The 18,900-nt window shown below is 40.8% G+C and overlaps 2 protein-coding genes across 2 annotated transcripts; both read left to right on the forward strand.

The window, feature by feature from the left end:
* Nucleotides 1-1,171: 1,171 nt before the first annotated feature.
* Nucleotides 1,172-1,966, forward strand: LOC137618836 (craniofacial development protein 2-like). The gene has a single exon (XM_068349044.1). It carries the CDS (start codon nt 1,172-1,174, stop codon nt 1,964-1,966), a length of 795 nt encoding a protein of 264 aa, XP_068205145.1.
* A 353-nt stretch (nt 1,967-2,319) lies between these two features.
* Nucleotides 2,320-2,673, forward strand: LOC137618837 (uncharacterized). The gene has a single exon (XM_068349046.1). The coding sequence runs from the start codon at nt 2,320-2,322 to the stop codon at nt 2,671-2,673; it is 354 nt and encodes a 117-aa protein (XP_068205147.1).
* Nucleotides 2,674-18,900: the final 16,227 nt, after the last annotated feature.

Here is an 18,900-nt window from a genome sequence, read left to right on the forward strand (position 1 = left end):
AACCCGTAGTAGGCTACTTAAGGAGAACCCAACCTTTAACCTCAACCCCAAAAGGTCTTAAAACCAAAACTAATCCGACCGCCGTGTTTAATCTAACTTAACTTCAGGTGTGCTTGTTTTAAGGCTCATTCAAGGAAAGTGGTCGAAAGAAGAAGAATCCTCCACTAAGCATTTAGAGAAAGTCTGTCACTCAACGGTCAGCCTCGACTGTTTGGCTTATAAATGTGCTTTTTACAGAGAGAGAGAGAGAGAGAGAGAGAGAGAGAGAGAGAGAGAGAGAGAGAGCGAGAGAGAGAGGGGGGGGGTAGCAATATATGTAGGCTAACAAGCTCCAAAATAGATCGATATCTAGCTATCCATTAAGATGTCACGGACGCAAAAGTGATTTATCTTTCTCTCCTGGTTGTTCCTGTAAAGTGTAAACACATCTCCATCTCAGGAGTGAAGATGCAAGACTGACCTATTTCATTTGTGAACATCCTTGTAAAATGATGACGTCGTAACATTGGCTTTTCGAGGTGTCACAAAACGCACACACATATACACTTGATAATGATAGCATTGCCTGGACCTACAGTAGGTTGATATACAGGTGTCTATTTCCGCAGATCATGACCTGGGGCGTTTTGAACCTAGCCACCGAGGGGGGCAAACAGCCTCAACTTAGTGCCGGTCCTAAGCCCGGGTAAATATGGAGGGAGGGTTGGCGGCAGGAAAGGCATCCGGCCATGAAAAATTAGCCAAAACAACTATGATCATTGAGTGTAATCAGAATGAAACTAATGCTAGGGCGTTCCCCTTAAGTGACGCATTGGGAACTCGCTTGATCCCTCCGAAAAATCGGCGAGGGCTACCCAGCCATAGGTGGGCTGGGTTAAAGAGGCAAGATCAGAGGAAAATATCTGAGGAGAGGATGAGAATAGCCACTCTGAATGTGGGAACAATAACTGGAAAAGGGCGACAGCTGGTTGACCTCATGGAGTGAAGGAAGAATGGAGTGCTTTGCATGCAGGAGACCAGGTGGAAGGGAAATAACGCAAGAAAACTAGGTGAAGGTTGTATATTATATTAGAGTGGAGCATATATGTAAGGAAGAAATGGAGTAGGAATAATATTATCGAAAGAATTGAAGGAAAATTTGATTGGGGTGAATTGGAAAAATGGCAGAATTATGAGTTTAAAGCTAGGATTGGGAGCAACAATAATCAATGTGGTTTGTGCCTATGCCCCGCAAACTGGATGTACAGAGAAGAAGGATACATTCTGGGAGGAGATGGACCAGGAGCTAGGAATGATTCCTGCAAGGGAAAGGGTAATTATAGGAAGAGATCTGAACGGCCACTTGGGAACTAGTAGGGAAAGGATAGAGAGAGTGCATGGAGGTTGGGGTGTGGGTGAGAGAAATCATGGGGAAGAAAGAGTGATTGATTTTGCAGTGGCTTTTGGCCTAGAAATGATCAATACCTTTAAGAAGAAGATTAACAGACTGATTACTTATAGTACAGGTGGCAGGGAGAGCCAGATAGATTTGCTGCTGTGTAAGAGAGGCCATCTGAAGGAAGTTAGAAATTGCAAGGTGATAAATGGGGAGAGTGTAGCAGTGCAACATAGGTTAGTGGTAATTGATTGCAGAATAAGGAATTATAGGAGAAGTAAAAAGACGACAATGGACCCAAATATTAAGTGGCGGAAGTTGAAAGAGGAAGAACTGAGAGTCTTGTTTAAGGAAAGAGTGCTGGAAGCAGTAAGGTTACACGAGGATGTAAAAGAATTGTGGACAGAGAATAGTAAAGTGATTCTAATGATCGGCGAGGAAGTACTTGGAAAGTCATTAGGAAGAAGACCCCCAAATGATAAAGAATCATGGTGGTGGAATGATGAGGTGCAAGAATGGGTAAAAACCAAGAAAGAAGCCAATAAGAAGACAGATCTATCAGGACAAGAGCAGGCCAAGCTACAACCCTAGCTGGAAAAGCAAGATGCTATAAACCCAAGGGCTCCAATAGGGAAAAATAGCCCGATGAGGAAAGCAAATAAGGAAATAAATAAATGATGAGAGTAAGTTAACAATAAATTATACTAAAACAGTAACAACGTCAAAACAGATATATCCTATATAAAATATTAACGTCAAAAACATAAATGTCATATAAAAACTATAAAAAGACTCATGTCAGCCTGGTCAAGATAAAAACATTTGCTCCAACTTTGAACTTTTGAAGTTGTACTGATTGAACTACCTGATTAGGATGATCATTCCACAACCTGGTAACAGCTGGAATAAAACTTCTAGAATACTGTGTAGTATTGAGCCTCAAGATGGAGAAGGCTTGGCTATTAGAATTAGCTGCCTACTTAGCATCAAGAACAGTATTTGAAGATGGACTCCCAAACGAGACAGTTACCATAGGAGTTACTAGAAGAGAAGTAGAACGAGCAGTAAAGAGGATGAAAAAATGTAAACCTGCTGGTCATGTCATGAGAAGAGATGAACACTATATTGGGAGGAGAGTGATGGAAATGGAGGTACAGGGAACTAGAAGGAGAGGGAGACCAAAGCGAAGGTTGGTGGACTGTATCAAGGATGACCTTCAATCAAAGGGATTAACCTGGGATGAGGTGCGGGACAGAGGTAGATGTAGAAAACTGACCAGAAACATTGGCCCCACATAGAAGTGGGAAAAGATATAGAAAAAAAGGAAAGAAGAAAAAGAAGAGGACCTGGGGCTTTCTGGTTCCCCAGGTGAGCAACAGCATTGCAGGAATTGCTGACAAGTACCTGAGCTCGCTTCACTTTAAAGACTGAGAACAATCCAAATTTTTTTTTCCACCTTTGGAAGATCTCTTCAAGGTAGTTTGACATCACTAAAGCATTATGAGAATGTCAAAGCACAGGAGGGGTACAAAATCAGAAGTCAAGTTCTTGACCAGCAATGCTTGTGTGCTGTCTCCCATTAGACCAAGCCCTGGTAGCACGAACATGAGCTCCTGTACACTATATGGGAACACTTTCTGAGCCAGGGTCGACTTTTTGTACAGCTCTGCTTCTTCAGAAGAGCCGTGCAGAGAGATTGGTCTGTAAAGAAGCATCTATCATCCAATACATAACCTCTCACCTACCGTATGAGGCAAGAACTAACTAAGATCGTTTTCCTGAATGGATATGTTCTCGGTGTGCACTCAAAAATGACTTCTTTGCCAGAGGTAGTAACATCTGCAGGCACGGTCAAGGACATTGCACCTGGTAAGAGACCCAGAGTTATGCGAGTGAGCATTTATTCTCAGTGTGTGATGAATTTCGACAAATGTTTCGACCAAATACAGGAGCAGGAGAAGGAGCCGCAAGTATACTAGTTCTTTGTTACACACCAGAGAGAGAGAGAGAGAGAGAGAGAGAGAGAGAGAGAGAGAGAGAGAGAGAGATCAGTCAATCATCAAGGGTAGTGGGAAAATGGTGGTCCTATTTATCCCAACAGCCCATAAGTGGGCTTTGTACTAGAAAAACAGGAAGTGACGATACTTCTTTCCAGAGGGGTAGTTTTTGGCATGAAACTTCCCTGGAATGAGATGGCACATAGGTAGCAGTCAGTGCCTTAGCCAATGCTGCAGTACTTCCCATTGAGGGAAAGTCCTCAAAACACACCAGTTCTCACTCATCCTACGAAAGTGAGAGGGAGATTGGTGGATCATCCAGGGAGCAAAAAGAAAGGCAAAGCCCTTTATTCCTACTAGCAGTGAGCAAGCTCATTCCCTTAGGAAACAGCACAGGTAGCAGGGAGTGAACTCCTCTACAGCATACAGATATGTATATATGTGGATGGGAAAGTTCCTGTGTTTAATCTGTTTCTATCTCAGAATTGTTACAAGCTCTTTCAGTCTCTAGAAAAAAATAATTCGAAAACAGCAATTGAAATATGGAAAAGTCATATGAAAAGAAACACAAAAATACATGTTTATTCATAAACTTGTCCACTGGGAGTATCAGTGTTGGAACTCCATTACTTCAAAAGGCTTGGATTACTTCAAGATTTTGATAAATGGAGGAAACAAGCTGGAACATGGAGAAAAAAAAACACATAAAGGAGATCTGACGAGATCTTCAGTTGCTAAAATGTTTCTTGACCCAGTAGTTTTATGCTTGAGGACGTCACCAAAAGTCTAGCTTCTATTCGTCACTAATATGTCAAAATCTTGGACACTGGTGTTTGTTATTTGAAGTGAAAAGGGAGACTTCCATTGGAAAACTAACTCTGTCTGACCTCCGGTTTTCTTATCACTTTCTACCTCATTCCTGTGTCATTCCTCTCTGCTTACATACAAGTTTGTGGGCAGAGCTAATTGGTATTGCCTTAAACGGAGGTTTTTCATATCCTGCAATCTGATTGGTTTTCTTTGAAGTACCCACTTCAATCATGTCATCGAATACTTCCAGAAAGTAAAGTATTTGGATCGAAGCTCAATTTGTTACCGAAAGTAATAAAGGTATTGCAAACATTGACTAAACACTAGGTGGATTTCTCTTGCAAATAAGGTACGATTTTCTTATTCATATACTTAATGCTCGTTTACTTTTATTGCCTATATCTATGACACTATCTCACCTTGCAAACGAGGCAATACAGCAGTGGGATCTCTTCCCTCAGCGGAACAATCTCAGTATAAGTACGTAGCTCCTATCGATCGGTCTTCCTGAACTTCTTCAGTGACGTCTTCTATTTGTTCTTCCCCAAGTTGCAGAGAAGACTCTAATGAACAAAAGGGAGGGGAGAAGGAAGAACATGAGATTTATCTTCTACAGAGTCGGGCATGGCAACGACGATACTCTCACAGGGAAAGAGACCACAACAGCACCACCAGGTGATATGTTCTAAGCACCTTTCCAGTACTGGAAGAGAATGAAAAAAAAGGAGAAAAACAGTGCATCTCCCTTTCACACTCAGTGTCAGCAGAACTCTTCCTCTGAAGAAGCACCAATGATATGTAAGGAAAACCAACTTCCTTAGATTGACATTGTGGTCGTCGTTGTAAGGACATACACAAGAGATAGAGCAGCAACAGATATGCTACCTGGCATGAACAAGTCCATTGGGTGACATCAGGTAGAACAGAAAACAGCCTCACAATTACAGTTATTAGGAAAAACTGCATATCATTGGCTTCTTCCATCAATATTCCGCAAACATGACAATCTGCAAGAAAAAACTACTGATTAAAACAGTCAGATTAGGAGGCTGAAGTCAGAGTGAAGGTTGCTCTACTCGCTAACTACTACGGCTACCTTGTTGAAAGTTTAAGCGACCCTTGTAGATTTACTGAAGTCATATTCCTATTAACCCTGGATAGGTACGGTCCTCGGACACCCCTTTAAGGGTATACTCGGACGCGAACGACCCCGACGCCAAAAAAAATTCTTGAAAAATCAGTTTTTGCAGTAACCTCCTTTTTTCTTTTGCCAAAAAAAACTTCAATGAATGCTTAAAACAACTGTATAGATAAATACTACTCATCTGCAGAAAAACTATTTATTATAAATATTTTAAAAAATTAAGTAGAAAAAAAAAAGACCTGACATAAAAATTCATAAAAAAAAAGTTTATACATATATACACAAATCCTTTTAGGAATTGATTCTTGAATGTTTAGGACACATCTTGATGTATTTTGGATGAAGTCAGGCCCATGGAGGTGAAGATCTGAAATGAGAAAAAAAGGGTAACTTTTTTTGGCCAAAAAAATTTGTCCAAATTTCATGAATTTTTTTGGGTACCCAAATGAAATAGGAAGTGGCTAATTTTTTTAGGGAATAAACATATGTTATCCTAAAATAGAAATATGTAAAAAAATCTTCATTATTTTGTAAATTACATTTATATCAGGGGCCATATCTAAAGGTAATTTTTTGAGTACTTAGAAATTCCGTAAAAAAATACATATATTTAATATATAATATGATATTTATGCAGGTAAAAATATACCAAAATATCACAAATTCTATAGGGAACAAGAATATATATAGATAGGGCAGCTTACGCTTCGGATATGTCCACAAAATGGCCGCCAACCACACTGACTCAGACTCCCTAATCTGCCACTTGAAATGTAGGAAGGGTATGTCAATTTGAAGGTGTTATTTACTAATCTAATTATTATTGGATATGCATAAAAATTGTATGGTGGGTTGCTGGATAATTGTCGATTATTTTACGAATATAAAATTAAAATTCTGACCCAAAAAAATTTTTTTGAAGGGAAATAAAATCGAAAAAAAAATGTAAAACAATATTTTAGCTAAAAAAATTTGATGATATTCAATCAAAAAAAAAGTAAACAAAATTTTCCGACAAATAAACATCTAGAGGAATCATTACTCTGTGATAGTTCCTTAGTACGTAGTAATTTTGAAAGAATTGGGAAAAAACGAAAAAATGGCAATCACCGGAAAATCGAACACATACCTATATATACGCCATATCTGGCTAAAAAAAAGATAGGCATGGGTAGCCAGATCATCTAGAAACACTTTCCAACACTATAAAAATATAAGTTTTGCGACACTACTTGCCAATTCCTTACGGTAACATGACTAAGCAAAAAAATGCAAAACAAATAAAAAGGGGCACTCGAGGAAAAATGGCTAACATTCTAATATACGGCATTTCAGAAAAAAAAAATTCAGCCACGTGCTAGTCAAACCATCAAGGCACATTTTCCGACAAATAAACATCTAAATGAATAATTACTCTGTGATAGTTCCTTAGTACGTAGTAATTTTGAAAGAAATGGGAAAAAACGAAAAAATGGCAATCACAGGAAAATCGAACACATACCTATATATACGTCATATCTGGCTAAAAAAAGAAGATAGGCATGGGTAGCCAGATCATCTAGAAACACTTTCCAACACTATAAAATTATAAGTTTTGCGACACTACTTGCCAATTCCTTACGGTAACATGACTAAGCAAAAAAATGCAAAACAAATAAAAAGGGGCACTCGTGGAAAAATGGCCATTCTAATATACGGCATTTCAGAAAAAAAAAATTTCAGCCACGTGCTAGGCAAACCATCAAGGCATATTTTCCGACAAATAAACATATAAATGAAATATTACTCTGTGATAGTTCCTTAGTACGTAGTAATTTTGAAAGAAATGGGAAAAAACAAAAAAATGGCAATCACAGGAAAATCGAACACATACTTATATATACGCCATATCTGGCTAAAAAAAAAATAGGCATGGGTAGCCAGATCATCTAAAAACACTTTCCAACACTATAAAAATATAAGTTTTGCGACACTACTTGCCAATTCCTTACGGTAACATGACTAAGCAAAAAAATGCAAAACAAATAATAAGGGGCACTCGCGGAAAAATGCCCAACATTCTAATATACGGCATCTCAGATAAAAAAAAAGACATGCACGTGTTAGCCCAACCATCAAGGCACACTTTCTAACACATAAACATGAAAAAAAAATCAATAATATACGGCAATTCCTTACTACGTAGTAAATTTTTACAAATATTGAAAAAAAACAGAAATTGGCAACCGCAGTTAAATACCCAATATACCAATAACTACGTCGTATCTGACAAAAACAAAATCACGCATGGGTAGCCAGATCATCTAGACACACTTTCCAACACTAAAAAAGCAAAAGTTTTACGACACTATTTCGCAATATCTTACGGAAAAATGACTTGGCAAAAAAATGAAAAAAAAGGAAAAAGGGACACTCGCGGTAAAATGCCCGACATTCTAATATACGACATCTCAGATAAAAAAAAAGACATGCACGTGTTAGCCCAACCATCAAGGCACACTTTCTAACACATAAACATGAAAAAAAAATGAATAATATACGGCAATTCCTTACTACGTAGTAATTTTTACAAATATTGAAAAAAAACAGAAATTGGTAACCGCAGTTAAATACCCAATATACCAATAACTACGTCGTATCTGACAAAAACAAAGTCATGCATGGGTAGCCAGATCATCTAGACACACTTTCCAACACTAATCAAGCAAAAGTTTTACGACACTATTTGGCAATATCTTACGGAAAAATGACTTGGCAAAAAAATGAAAAAAAATGAAAAAGGGGCACTCGCGGTAAAATGGTCCTCGTGGTGATGAACGACATTTTAACTAAAAAAAAAAACATGCACATGGTAGCCAAACAATCCACCAAGACTTTCCACAACTGATAACCTATACAAGTTGCACCATTCTACGACAATTTCATAATACGTAATAACTTTGATAATTATGCAAACTACCCTAGAAGGGTAAACTCGGACGCGAACGACCCCGACGCGTCTCAGAAATCGGGGAAGGAGTACAGCTACAGCAATGCACATCTGGACACTACTAGAGCGTGTAGGGGAGACACCTCCTGCAGGTCGATCACCCACAAATTCAGTCACGGGGGTGAGTCACGTGAGAAAAACCTGTTTTTTTTTGACGCTCGGGGTCGCAAACGACCCACCGTACCTATCCAGGGTTAAAGGATGAGGTTTGTATTCGTTTAGGAACAAATAATTGAAGTTACATGGTCATACTGCAATTACTATACATGAATTTCTGAAGACACTGTCTACCATGAATACTGTATTAGTTACCACATATACAAAATGTTGTATGATGCCTTGCAGAATACATGTGTGAAACCTTAACTGATAACTTTGTGTACGCCACCTAGCGGCTAATAAAGTAGTTGAATTAATCTCCTCTAAGTTTTGCGTTTGTCTTCAATTCCTGGCTCCCCTAAAATGTTATATGGTGGCAGCGAGTGAGTGATTTACACGCCAAACAAACTATCAATGTGTGAATAAGATCCCAGCAATCTTTCTCAACGACTTAGAGACCCTGCCATCACGCCTAGCCACTGTGGCAGACCATCAACCACCCCAGATCCTGGACCACGTGAGTTTTATGGATTCCGCCATCTTAAAAATCCTGAACATTTGGCTTCAGTGACCTTTCTATACTTGTGTTTACCTGTGAACTGTGACATTCTTAATCCCTGAAGATGGGGGATGATGACCATGGTGCGGTAGGGGGCAACCCAATATATGTATTCACAAGTGACTTGATGGGCATAAAGCCACCCAGCTTTGATTTGCAAGGTTCCAACTTGCCACATTCATTCAAAACTTTCAGAAGACATTGTGAACTGATCCTTGCCACTCCCACCTACACTTGCAAACAGGGGCCAGAGATAGTAAACTACATACTCCTCTGGTTGGGCCTCAAGAGGTAGAGATTTTTGACAACTGGACTCACCCCACAGGTAAGCAATGTTCCAGTCAGACCGATGTGTGTGAAGCGTCTGTTAACTACTTCGAGACCAAGTCAAACTTCAGGCTCGCCCTTTTCCAGTTGCGCGAACTCATACAGCGGAAGGAGGAGCCGATTGACAGCTATATCAACCGTCTCAAGGTGCAGGCTCAACGATGCAATTTTGAAGGAAACAACCTTAAAGATGACCTCATCGACCAGGTTATCAAAGGTACAGCACTTGTCGCAGTAAGAAAAAAGCTCTTGGACCAAGATCCGAAACAACTCACGCTTGACAAAGCAATCGATCTTGGGAGAACTTTTGAGGCAACGCAGACCCAGCTACAACAATTGGGGCACGTCAACAAATCCATCGACTCCCTTCAAAAGGCGAAGTCGAGACACAAGAGCCAGCCGAAAGCAAAAAACTGATTTTTCTGTGGCAGAAAACCGCATGACCGCAAGGACTGTCCCGCCGTAGACGATATGTGTAAACTGTGTTCGAAAACGGGTCACTGGGCAAAGGCTTGTCAAAACACTAAGTGAGCCCGTTCTAAGTCTAGTGTACGCTCCAAACCTCAGAACAGCCGATCACAGTCAAGCGCAAATGCGAACCAATCACAGCCAAAGCCGCAACAGCGATTCGACCGCTAAGTTAGCGCCGTGAATACGTTCGACCTGAGCAGTGACTTTGAAAGCATGTCTTTCAACGCAGTGAACAATGATGCCAACAGATCGGAAGCTTACACATCGCTAAAAATCGAGCCGTACCCTGATCGCACGACACACTTGCGCGGAAAGGTCGACACCAGTGTGCAGATTAACATCCTTCCACTCAGGACATTCCTTAACATATTCCCCCGCTATGTCAACTCGGATGGCATCCCGACATCTACAACTCCGTCCAAGACGACGCTCACCGCCTACAACGGAACTGTCATCCGCCAGCACGGTACCCTCGTACTGCCGTGCAAATTTGCCAAAAATAAATGGGCGAGCTGTGAGTTCTATGTGGCCGAGACCGATGGTCCTGTTAAATTTGGTCTACCCATGTGCACGAAACTCGGTCTAGTCACGCTTAACTGTACCGTTACTCAATCCGACAGTAGTGTGCGTTATACCTTACTGGAAGACATGAAAAGACACTTCCCTGACTGGTTCAAGGGTATCGGTAAATTCAGCTCTGAGCAGAACTAACTCTGAAGGATGACGCAAACCCAGTAAGACACACGCTGAGACGAGCGCCCATTCAACTACGCAAGCAGATCAAAGCGAACTCGATCGTATGGTGAGTCTTGAAGTAATCCGTCCGGTAGCGGAACCCACCGATTGGGTGTCGAGTATTACATATGTGACAAAACCCGACGGATCTCTCAGAATATGCTTAGATCCAAAAGACCTCAACAGTGCTCTAAAGAGAGGTCAACACCACACGCCGACTGTGGAAGAATTAACACGTTTTTACTAGTGCAACAGTTTTCAGCAAGCTCGATGCAAAGCATAGCTACTGGCGCATCCCACCCGACCATGACAGCCAGCTGCTGACCACATTCAACAGCCCATTCAGGAGGTACTGCTTCCGAAGGCTCCCCTTTGGACTCAACGTAAGCCAGGATCTGTTTCAGCGAGCGATGGACGAGATCTTGCAAGGGCTACCCGGTGATGTGTAGATTGCGGACGATATTATTGTATATGCATCCACACCAACAGAGCATTCCGAGAGAATATCCACACTTTTCGATCGAGCTAGAGAGAGAGGACTCATGTTCAACACCACGAAATTCACGATATCCGTGTCAGAGGTACAATTCTTTGGCAACATCTATTCCAAAAGTGGAGTCCGACCGAACACAGTCAAGGTCCAAGCAATCGCTCAGCTCAAAGCGCCGACTTCCATCAGTGAACTACAATCGTTCCTCGGAATGGCGAACTATCTGGCACCGTTCGTACCCATCCTAAGTGACCACACCGCCCTGCTGCACAAGTTACTTCAAAAGGACATTGATTTCCAGTGGCATCCTGAACACGACGAAGCCTTTATGTCTGTAAAACAGCTTATCTGCCAAGCAGGATCTCTCACTTACTTTGACCCGTTAAAGCCGTCTGTAATCCAAGTAGACTCGAGTCAAGAAGCCCTTGGTGCGGCACTACTTCAAGATGGCCGACCTATCGCTTTTGCATCGAAAAGATCTTACAGACACCGAAATGAGCTACGCCAACATTGAACGTGAACTATTGGCATGCGTCTTCGGTGCCGAACGTTTCCATACATACATTTACGGCAAACCATTTGTCATCGGGTCTGATCACAAACCACTCAAAATGATCAGTAAGAAGAACTTAACTGCCGCCCCAGCACGGCTGCAACGGATGTTCCTGCATCTTCAGCGCTACGATTACAATATAAAGTACAAACCCGGGAGGGAGATGACTTTGCCCGACAGCTTATCGCAACTCTCAAAACACGGCGCCGACAAGCCGATAGACTTGAATATCAAAGTGTGCTATGTACAGTTCAGCAACAACAACAAGCTAGCGGAACTCAGAGGCGCAACAGCTAGTGACGACGAACTCGTACTACTGCAGAAGTATATCATCAGCGGATTTCCCGAGAAGCAGAGAGACTTGCCTGCCGAGATCCGTAAATATTGGCCATATCACGACGAACTCAGTATCGAAAACGGTCTTACGATCAAGGGTGAACATCTCGTGGTCCCGGAAAGTCTGCGTACACAGTACCTTCGAAACTATTCATGAAGGTCACCAAGGCATCACGCGATGTCAGGCCCGTGCTCGGATGTGTTTATTCTGGCCAGGTATTTACCGCGATATCGAACAACTCGTCAATCAGTGCCAACAATGCCAGACATTCTAAGCCTCACAACCCAAGGAGCCCATGGAAGCCATCACTCCAAACCTCCCGAACCAACCGTGGCACACTTTCAGCATGGACTTGTTTACCGTAAATGACCGAAACTATGTGATTATCGCCGACTACTAATCCAAGTTTCCCGTCATTCACCAACTAAGTGTTGACTCAACAAGCAGAACAGTCGCTCAGCTGACTAGCAGCACATTCTCGTTATTCGGTATACCCAGTACGATCATCACCGATAATGGCCCACAGTTTATCGGACAACCCTTCCAAGATTTGCTCAAATGGTACAACGTTACGCATATAAGTAGCTCCCCGTTACATCTGAAATCCCATGGATTTATCGCGCGTGCCATCCGTAGCGTGAAGGCACTTATCCGTAAGTCTGCAGAGGACACAGATAGGGCAATGTTAGCCTACCGTACGACACCCCTCGGTCCTCAGCTCCCGTCACCCTGGGAAATTCTCTTCCGACGGAAGCTACGAACAACCGCACACCTAGCGATAACAAGTTTGACGATTACCAAGCAAGTAGGCAGAAAGCGAGCATAGAACGATACAATGAACACAGCAAGGAGTTGCCTGAACTCCTACCGAACCAACCTATCTTCTACCAGGACGCCGCTCGCAAAACGTGGTCTCCCGGTACCGTCATTGGATATGGCCCAGAGCCAAGATCTTACACCATCACTTGCGACAACACCGGCCGAGCTCTACGTCGAAATCATGTGCTCTTGCGTCCGCGTCATGTCACATTCTCCAATTCCCCGAGTAGCCCTGCTTGGCTCGGAAACACCACTGAGGATGACGCATGGCCAACGGAACCGCAAACTCTTCCCGAGACAACAGCAGCTCAGACCATCCCTGCTGGAAATGTCGCCACACCGTCTAAGGTTTCGCCAGCTCGAACTCGAGGCTGAACATCAGCAACCAATCAACAACCAACCCGCCACTCTAACAGACTGACGAAACCTACCCAACAACTTATCACACAAATATAAATGTGTAGGCACTGAGCTATTTATACTTATGGCAGAATAAACCATCATTGATAGCCAGTCAGCTGGCATGGGCAGTCTACCCCATCCAGCCAGTAAATACTATGTTTTTTTTTACACTATAAGAATTGCGTACTGATTGAACTTTTGACCTTAATATGTCTTACCCATAAATCATGATAATTTTTCTCTGTCAAATGAATCTAGAAAGTATTAACTAAGGTACACAAATACTTCCTGATAATATTTTGAATTGAAACCCTGTAAACCACATTCAGTTAATTTGTATTATCCACATAATTCCTCGGAGAATTTTGCATTTGGTTATTATGTCCTTTACATGATACTCTCCCAGAGATTTTGCATTTTATGGTATTGACCAAGTTTTGATACTTTTGTTCCTTTCCAAGGAAGGGGGATGTTGTATGATGCCTTGCAGAATACATGTGTGAAACCTTAACTGATGACTTTGTGTACGCCACCTAGCGGCTAATAAAGTAGTTGATTTCCTGTCCTCTAAGTTTCGAGTTTGTCTTCGATTCCTGGCTCCCCTAAAATGTAATACAAAATCCCTTTTCTAAGCACACACAGTTGGTCAAAAATGACGATTCAAATAGCAAAAACAGCTAACATAATTAAATACTTCTAAAGTTTCAAACTACAAACCTGTCTCCAACAGCAGTCAATCCATGTCCTAAATACAAAATATATTGCGTCCGCCAAAAGGATCAACATTTCTCTCCTTAGTTCCAAAGGAGAATTTGAATGCTTTGTTTACGAACACCTGTTGGATGGTTCTCTTTTTGAGAACAATAAGCATGAGTCTCATTAGGTCGAGGAGTTCACTCACCCTTTTCATGGTACACATTTGACACAGTAAGGAACTTCTTCTTCTTCTTCTTCTTTTCACAACATCCATATAATATATGAGCAAGTGACTTAATATTTAGACAAACAATCAGATTGGGTCTTATAGTGAACGATTCCACAACGATTCAGTTTTCTTTGATTTTGCTTAACCTCAAATTTAGAGAAGATTTAGTAAAAATGGTAACCACATTATTGAATGTTATTATGTTCAGGAGTTTACTTATTGGTACTTTGGAAGTTCAAACTTGGATAAAATTATTCGTTTTTTAATAACTGTTATCAATCCGTATGTTAAGCAACAATTCATTTATCTTGAAAGTCATGAGATTGCAAAACCAACGGTTGGAAAGGATGACAGAAGTAAAGATTAAACTAAACCAAAACAGTAACAAAGAATCTAAGTAAAATGAAACAATAAATTATTCATTATACTTATTTGTGTAGATTACGAATTTATAACCAATCTACGTTGCATGTCAGTTCATGATGAAAGTATTATTAATAAGAGCAGCAACAATACTTTTTTCCCTCGTCTGTTAAGAGAATCGAACGTTGACCTTTCCATTTAAGTCATTATGAGGTTGCCACTGTACCACAATACTCACCCTTAAGTGAGCAAATGTCAGGGCAACTATATCTGCAGGAGAGTTGTGCCTGATCAGTGAGTGACTTACAGTCTGAGATGGGACTTCAGGGCCAATGTCAGTCAGGGCAACTATATATGTGGAGAGTGACTGCGTCTGATCAGTGGCTCGTAGTCATTTGAAAGTGGGACTTCTTTTCTCTTCCTTCCATCATAAGTCGAACGAAATGTTCTAAAGTTAACTTCTTTTTTTCCTTTCTATTGTGTCCTGCCTTTGCTGTGTTGATCGCTTTGCTCCTGAATATGTCTATTTTATAGTAAAATCTCTCTCTCTCTCTCTCTCTCTCTCTCTCTCTCTCTCTCTCTCTCTCTCTCTCTCTCTCTCTCTCTCTCTCTCTCTCTCTCTCTTTCAATATAACTAAATTATCAGCATAAATAAGGAAGAAGAGAAACTATAATTGTTGTAGTTTTACAGATTCTCTCTGTGTCTCATTCTAATATTGAAAATTTGTGAACTCTTTTTCGTAAATATAACAGCTTACAACAGAATAGAAGAGCAGATGTTCCGGTTTCCCCGCAACCCTAATTAAAATAAGTGATTAATGATCACAATAGAATCAGAAGAATTAAAAATGCAACATTTGATAACATATAAACTTTAATAAAGGTATTATAAAGAATTGGGTTTTATCCAGTTCCCCTCGAAAGTCAAGACAGAAAACGAAAGAGGGCTGTGTTGATAGTTTTTCTATTTTTTGGTAATTCTATAAAAGGTTTCATTGCATAAATAGTAATTATAGTGAACGAAAATAATGTTTTCACTTTTGTATTTTGTCATTCAATATCTTTACTTATTAATTACTGATGAAACAGGAAAGGCTTCCTCAAATCTCAGTGAACTTTCAATATTACGCAAATTTCTGACGATTTCAGATCAGAAGGATTGATATTTTTTCATCATAATGATGTAATTTGAGTTTTTTCACCTTTTAAGAATATGCTATTGTGTTTAAAATTATATTTTATAATTTTGAATAAAAATTTTATTATTGTGTAGAAGATATTGTGAAAATTTACATAAATAGTGATAGAAAAAGAAATCAGAATTTTAAAAAGAGGATGATCACGTTGATCAAAGTTTTGTAGTTAAGCTTTAATTTAACTCTTTGACAAGCATCACTAAGTTATTATTGAATACCCTCGCTTTTGAGGGGTAGGCATCAACAAATATTCCTTACCATCCACATTTTATCTGATCACATTCATATTATTACTTTTACCGTTCCAACTACTGGGCTACAGTGTGCTCTCATAGCTCGGCTTAGTGCTCACTACTTTACTTTAACTGTGAAATTACATTGCCGCTGATCTTGCGATAAAAGAAGTGATGTATGTTGTATAAATTAAAATAATTTCATTCATCACCTACTGTAATTCATCTTAATTGATTGTGAGAAAATGACTTAATTAATTTTTCATTTCTTATACATATACATATAGCATTTAATAACATTATTCCATAAAAGATATTGAACAGTGCTTGGTTCTGTAACAGAAGGGTTGATGGATACGCTGAAACCAATGTTGAATTTAGATAATGAAGCTTTTTGTAACTTGCACATTCCTTTATTCTTTATTGCATCTTCCTAAGAGAACCGGATTTAATTGGTTATTTCATTTGGCTGGAATCCAGTCCCAGTAATTATAAGTTACTGTGGTCTATTGGAAGTGTCCTTGCCTGGCACTCCCAGGACTGGGGTTCAGGTCCCACTCAAACGGAATAATTTCTTTAGTGTCTGCAACCTCACCTTCGTTGTCGAGTCATCAGCAGCCATTGCCTGGTCCTAGGTTGGGTGGAGAGATGCTTGAGTGCTGAGCATATGTGTATATGGTCAGTCTCTAAGGCAATGTCTGTCCTGCTTGCGAGGACAAATTCAATTTCCTTTGCCTCTACCACTTATGAGCGGCCTTTAAACCTTAATTGGGTTCCTTCAATCTGGCATCAGTGTATGATTCGTCTCTAGAATTAAATTCTTCATTGCTAGGAATGATATATCCTTTGAAGTATAATAAAGAACATCCCCCATTGGAAACATTGTTATGATAACTTTTGAATGAATCCTCTCGCCTACATCGATGTAGTCAGTTACAACACAACTTCACCATTAGTAATAGAAGAAAATTCTTTCTCTTTCTTTCTTGTTCACAATTGGTAATAAACTATTAATCTTTTCTTTCCTCTCAGTCTCTTGAAACCTGCAAGTTGACTTCAGAGGGAAATTTAATGCCTTAAGGCTCTTCCCTTCCTCTTCCAGATTCCCCCTACAGACCCCAATTAATAATCACGTCATCATCGACCCCATAATAAGTATCCTTTAACAACTTTATTGTCTGAGACACCTTACAAGAAAATCGATGTTTTCCTCACAATTGACTTTACACAGGACGAATCTTTTCCTTCACAATTCTCTTCGCGTCAGAGCCTCCTGGTAAAACCTTAATATATGATCTGGAAAAAAATCTTTCAAGAACTGCAATTGTCTCAAGATAGTCTCTGGCTATCTTCCAAGAAAAAAAAAACAAAGTTTAAAACAAAATTTGAGGCATCGCTACCAATTTCCCTTTTAGGACTAATAGATCGAGAAAGTAAGCAAAAGCTCCTTATTATTTTGTAATGAATTTTTACTCCTAAGTGTTATATGTTAAGTTAGATTTATGTACATTGTATTAGAAATCTTGTGAAAATTGTTGATTTTTCATGTATGTTGATGTAAAAATAAAATAACACGTTTTGTTTCAAACATGTTGATGTGAAAATAAAAAATAAATTATTAATTTTTATATGTGTTAATGTATCTGTAACTCCAAATTTAATTGTGTTCTGGAACAGTTCTAGATACTTTCCATAACTATTGTACTTCGGCGACGGCCGTCTGACAAACGTGAGTTCAACAGGATCATTCGAGAGTGGGGTCCTGGAGCGTCGCTATTGCGTAATGTTAGTCTGTCTTGAACGATCAAGAATTCTCTACAGTATTGTTCCTATTATAAAAGGACAGCTGCGTGCGTGCATAGATTGCCCTGACATTATTCCCGGATGGGGCTCTTAGACAGTCAATCATAGCTCCTAAGGTGGAAGACCCAACCAGTGTGGTCAGGGTCTTGCCAGATCTCGGCTATCGACAATCTGCTCAAGTGTATTGCTCCGACCAGAGCAATCTTACTTTTCAAGTTTACTAGACACATATGCAAGAGAATCAGCTCGCCCAAGAGCATACGCAACCCAGACAGGCCCTCAGAAAGGACGTACAGTAGCTCAGCCCCAAAAGCATAACTGTAGGCATGGAGGTGCATGACCGCAGTGACAGGAGTTGGGGAGACCGGGTCATGATCAGTGGAAGTCTTACATGGTGGCCTGGAACGTGGAGCTCTTTGGTTCTTATGTGGCTTTGGTGGGGCAGGTGCTGCAGTGGTAGATGGGACGGTCTGTAATGCTGTCAATCTTCTAAATTGTTCTGGACAACTCCTGTTCCAGGCATGGTGAGATCCACCTCAATTGGGACACCTCGGATGGGTCTCTAACTCGTTCTTGTGGGTGTCAATGCATTTTTGGGTGGGATGCTGGCTGCTACAGACTCCACAGACCGTTGAGCTCCTGCAGTTCTCCTTGTGGTGGCAAAAACGTTGGCAGTTGAAGCAGCGTAGCGGGTAGATGCCTAACTCCTCTATGGGGAAAATTCCCCACAGTCTGAGGTCCAGTGATGGTGGGATTGGCCCAATGAAGGTGAATGTGACTTTCCTGATAGGCAGTTTTTGGCTGACGACATGGCGTTCAGCAAGGACAGTGGTATATTGACAGAATAGTTGGAGATAACTGCTTTCCTCAATTTCCTGGCAAGAGCAAGATAGGCCAGGGAGGTTTCCCTGTGAAAAAGGCTGGCGCTGCCCTGATCCTTAGGTTTAATTATCATATCACCCTTTAGAATGGCTCTGGCTGAGATCTTTATTCCTTGGTTCGAGGCTGCAATGGCAGCAACTGCTGCATAAGAATGTACACCTTCCAGGGATGGTAACTTTAATTTTAGCAGGTTCTCTGGATCCGTAGAGGTGGGCCGGGGTTCTGGAGCTGGCTCAAAAGTTGGTGTGAGTGTGGCAGTGGCTTTAGCAAGTTTTGGAGTAGGCCCAACAGGTGGGGTGAGTGTGGCAGTGACTTCAGCAAGTAGCTGTGTTAGGCAGGATGTGCAACTGCGGTCTGGCTGATGTGCCTCAGCCAGAGCAGGAGGGCGAGT

This window comes from Palaemon carinicauda, chromosome 25 (assembly GCF_036898095.1).
Source record: "Palaemon carinicauda isolate YSFRI2023 chromosome 25, ASM3689809v2, whole genome shotgun sequence".
Taxonomy (NCBI): Eukaryota; Metazoa; Arthropoda; class Malacostraca; order Decapoda; family Palaemonidae; genus Palaemon; species Palaemon carinicauda.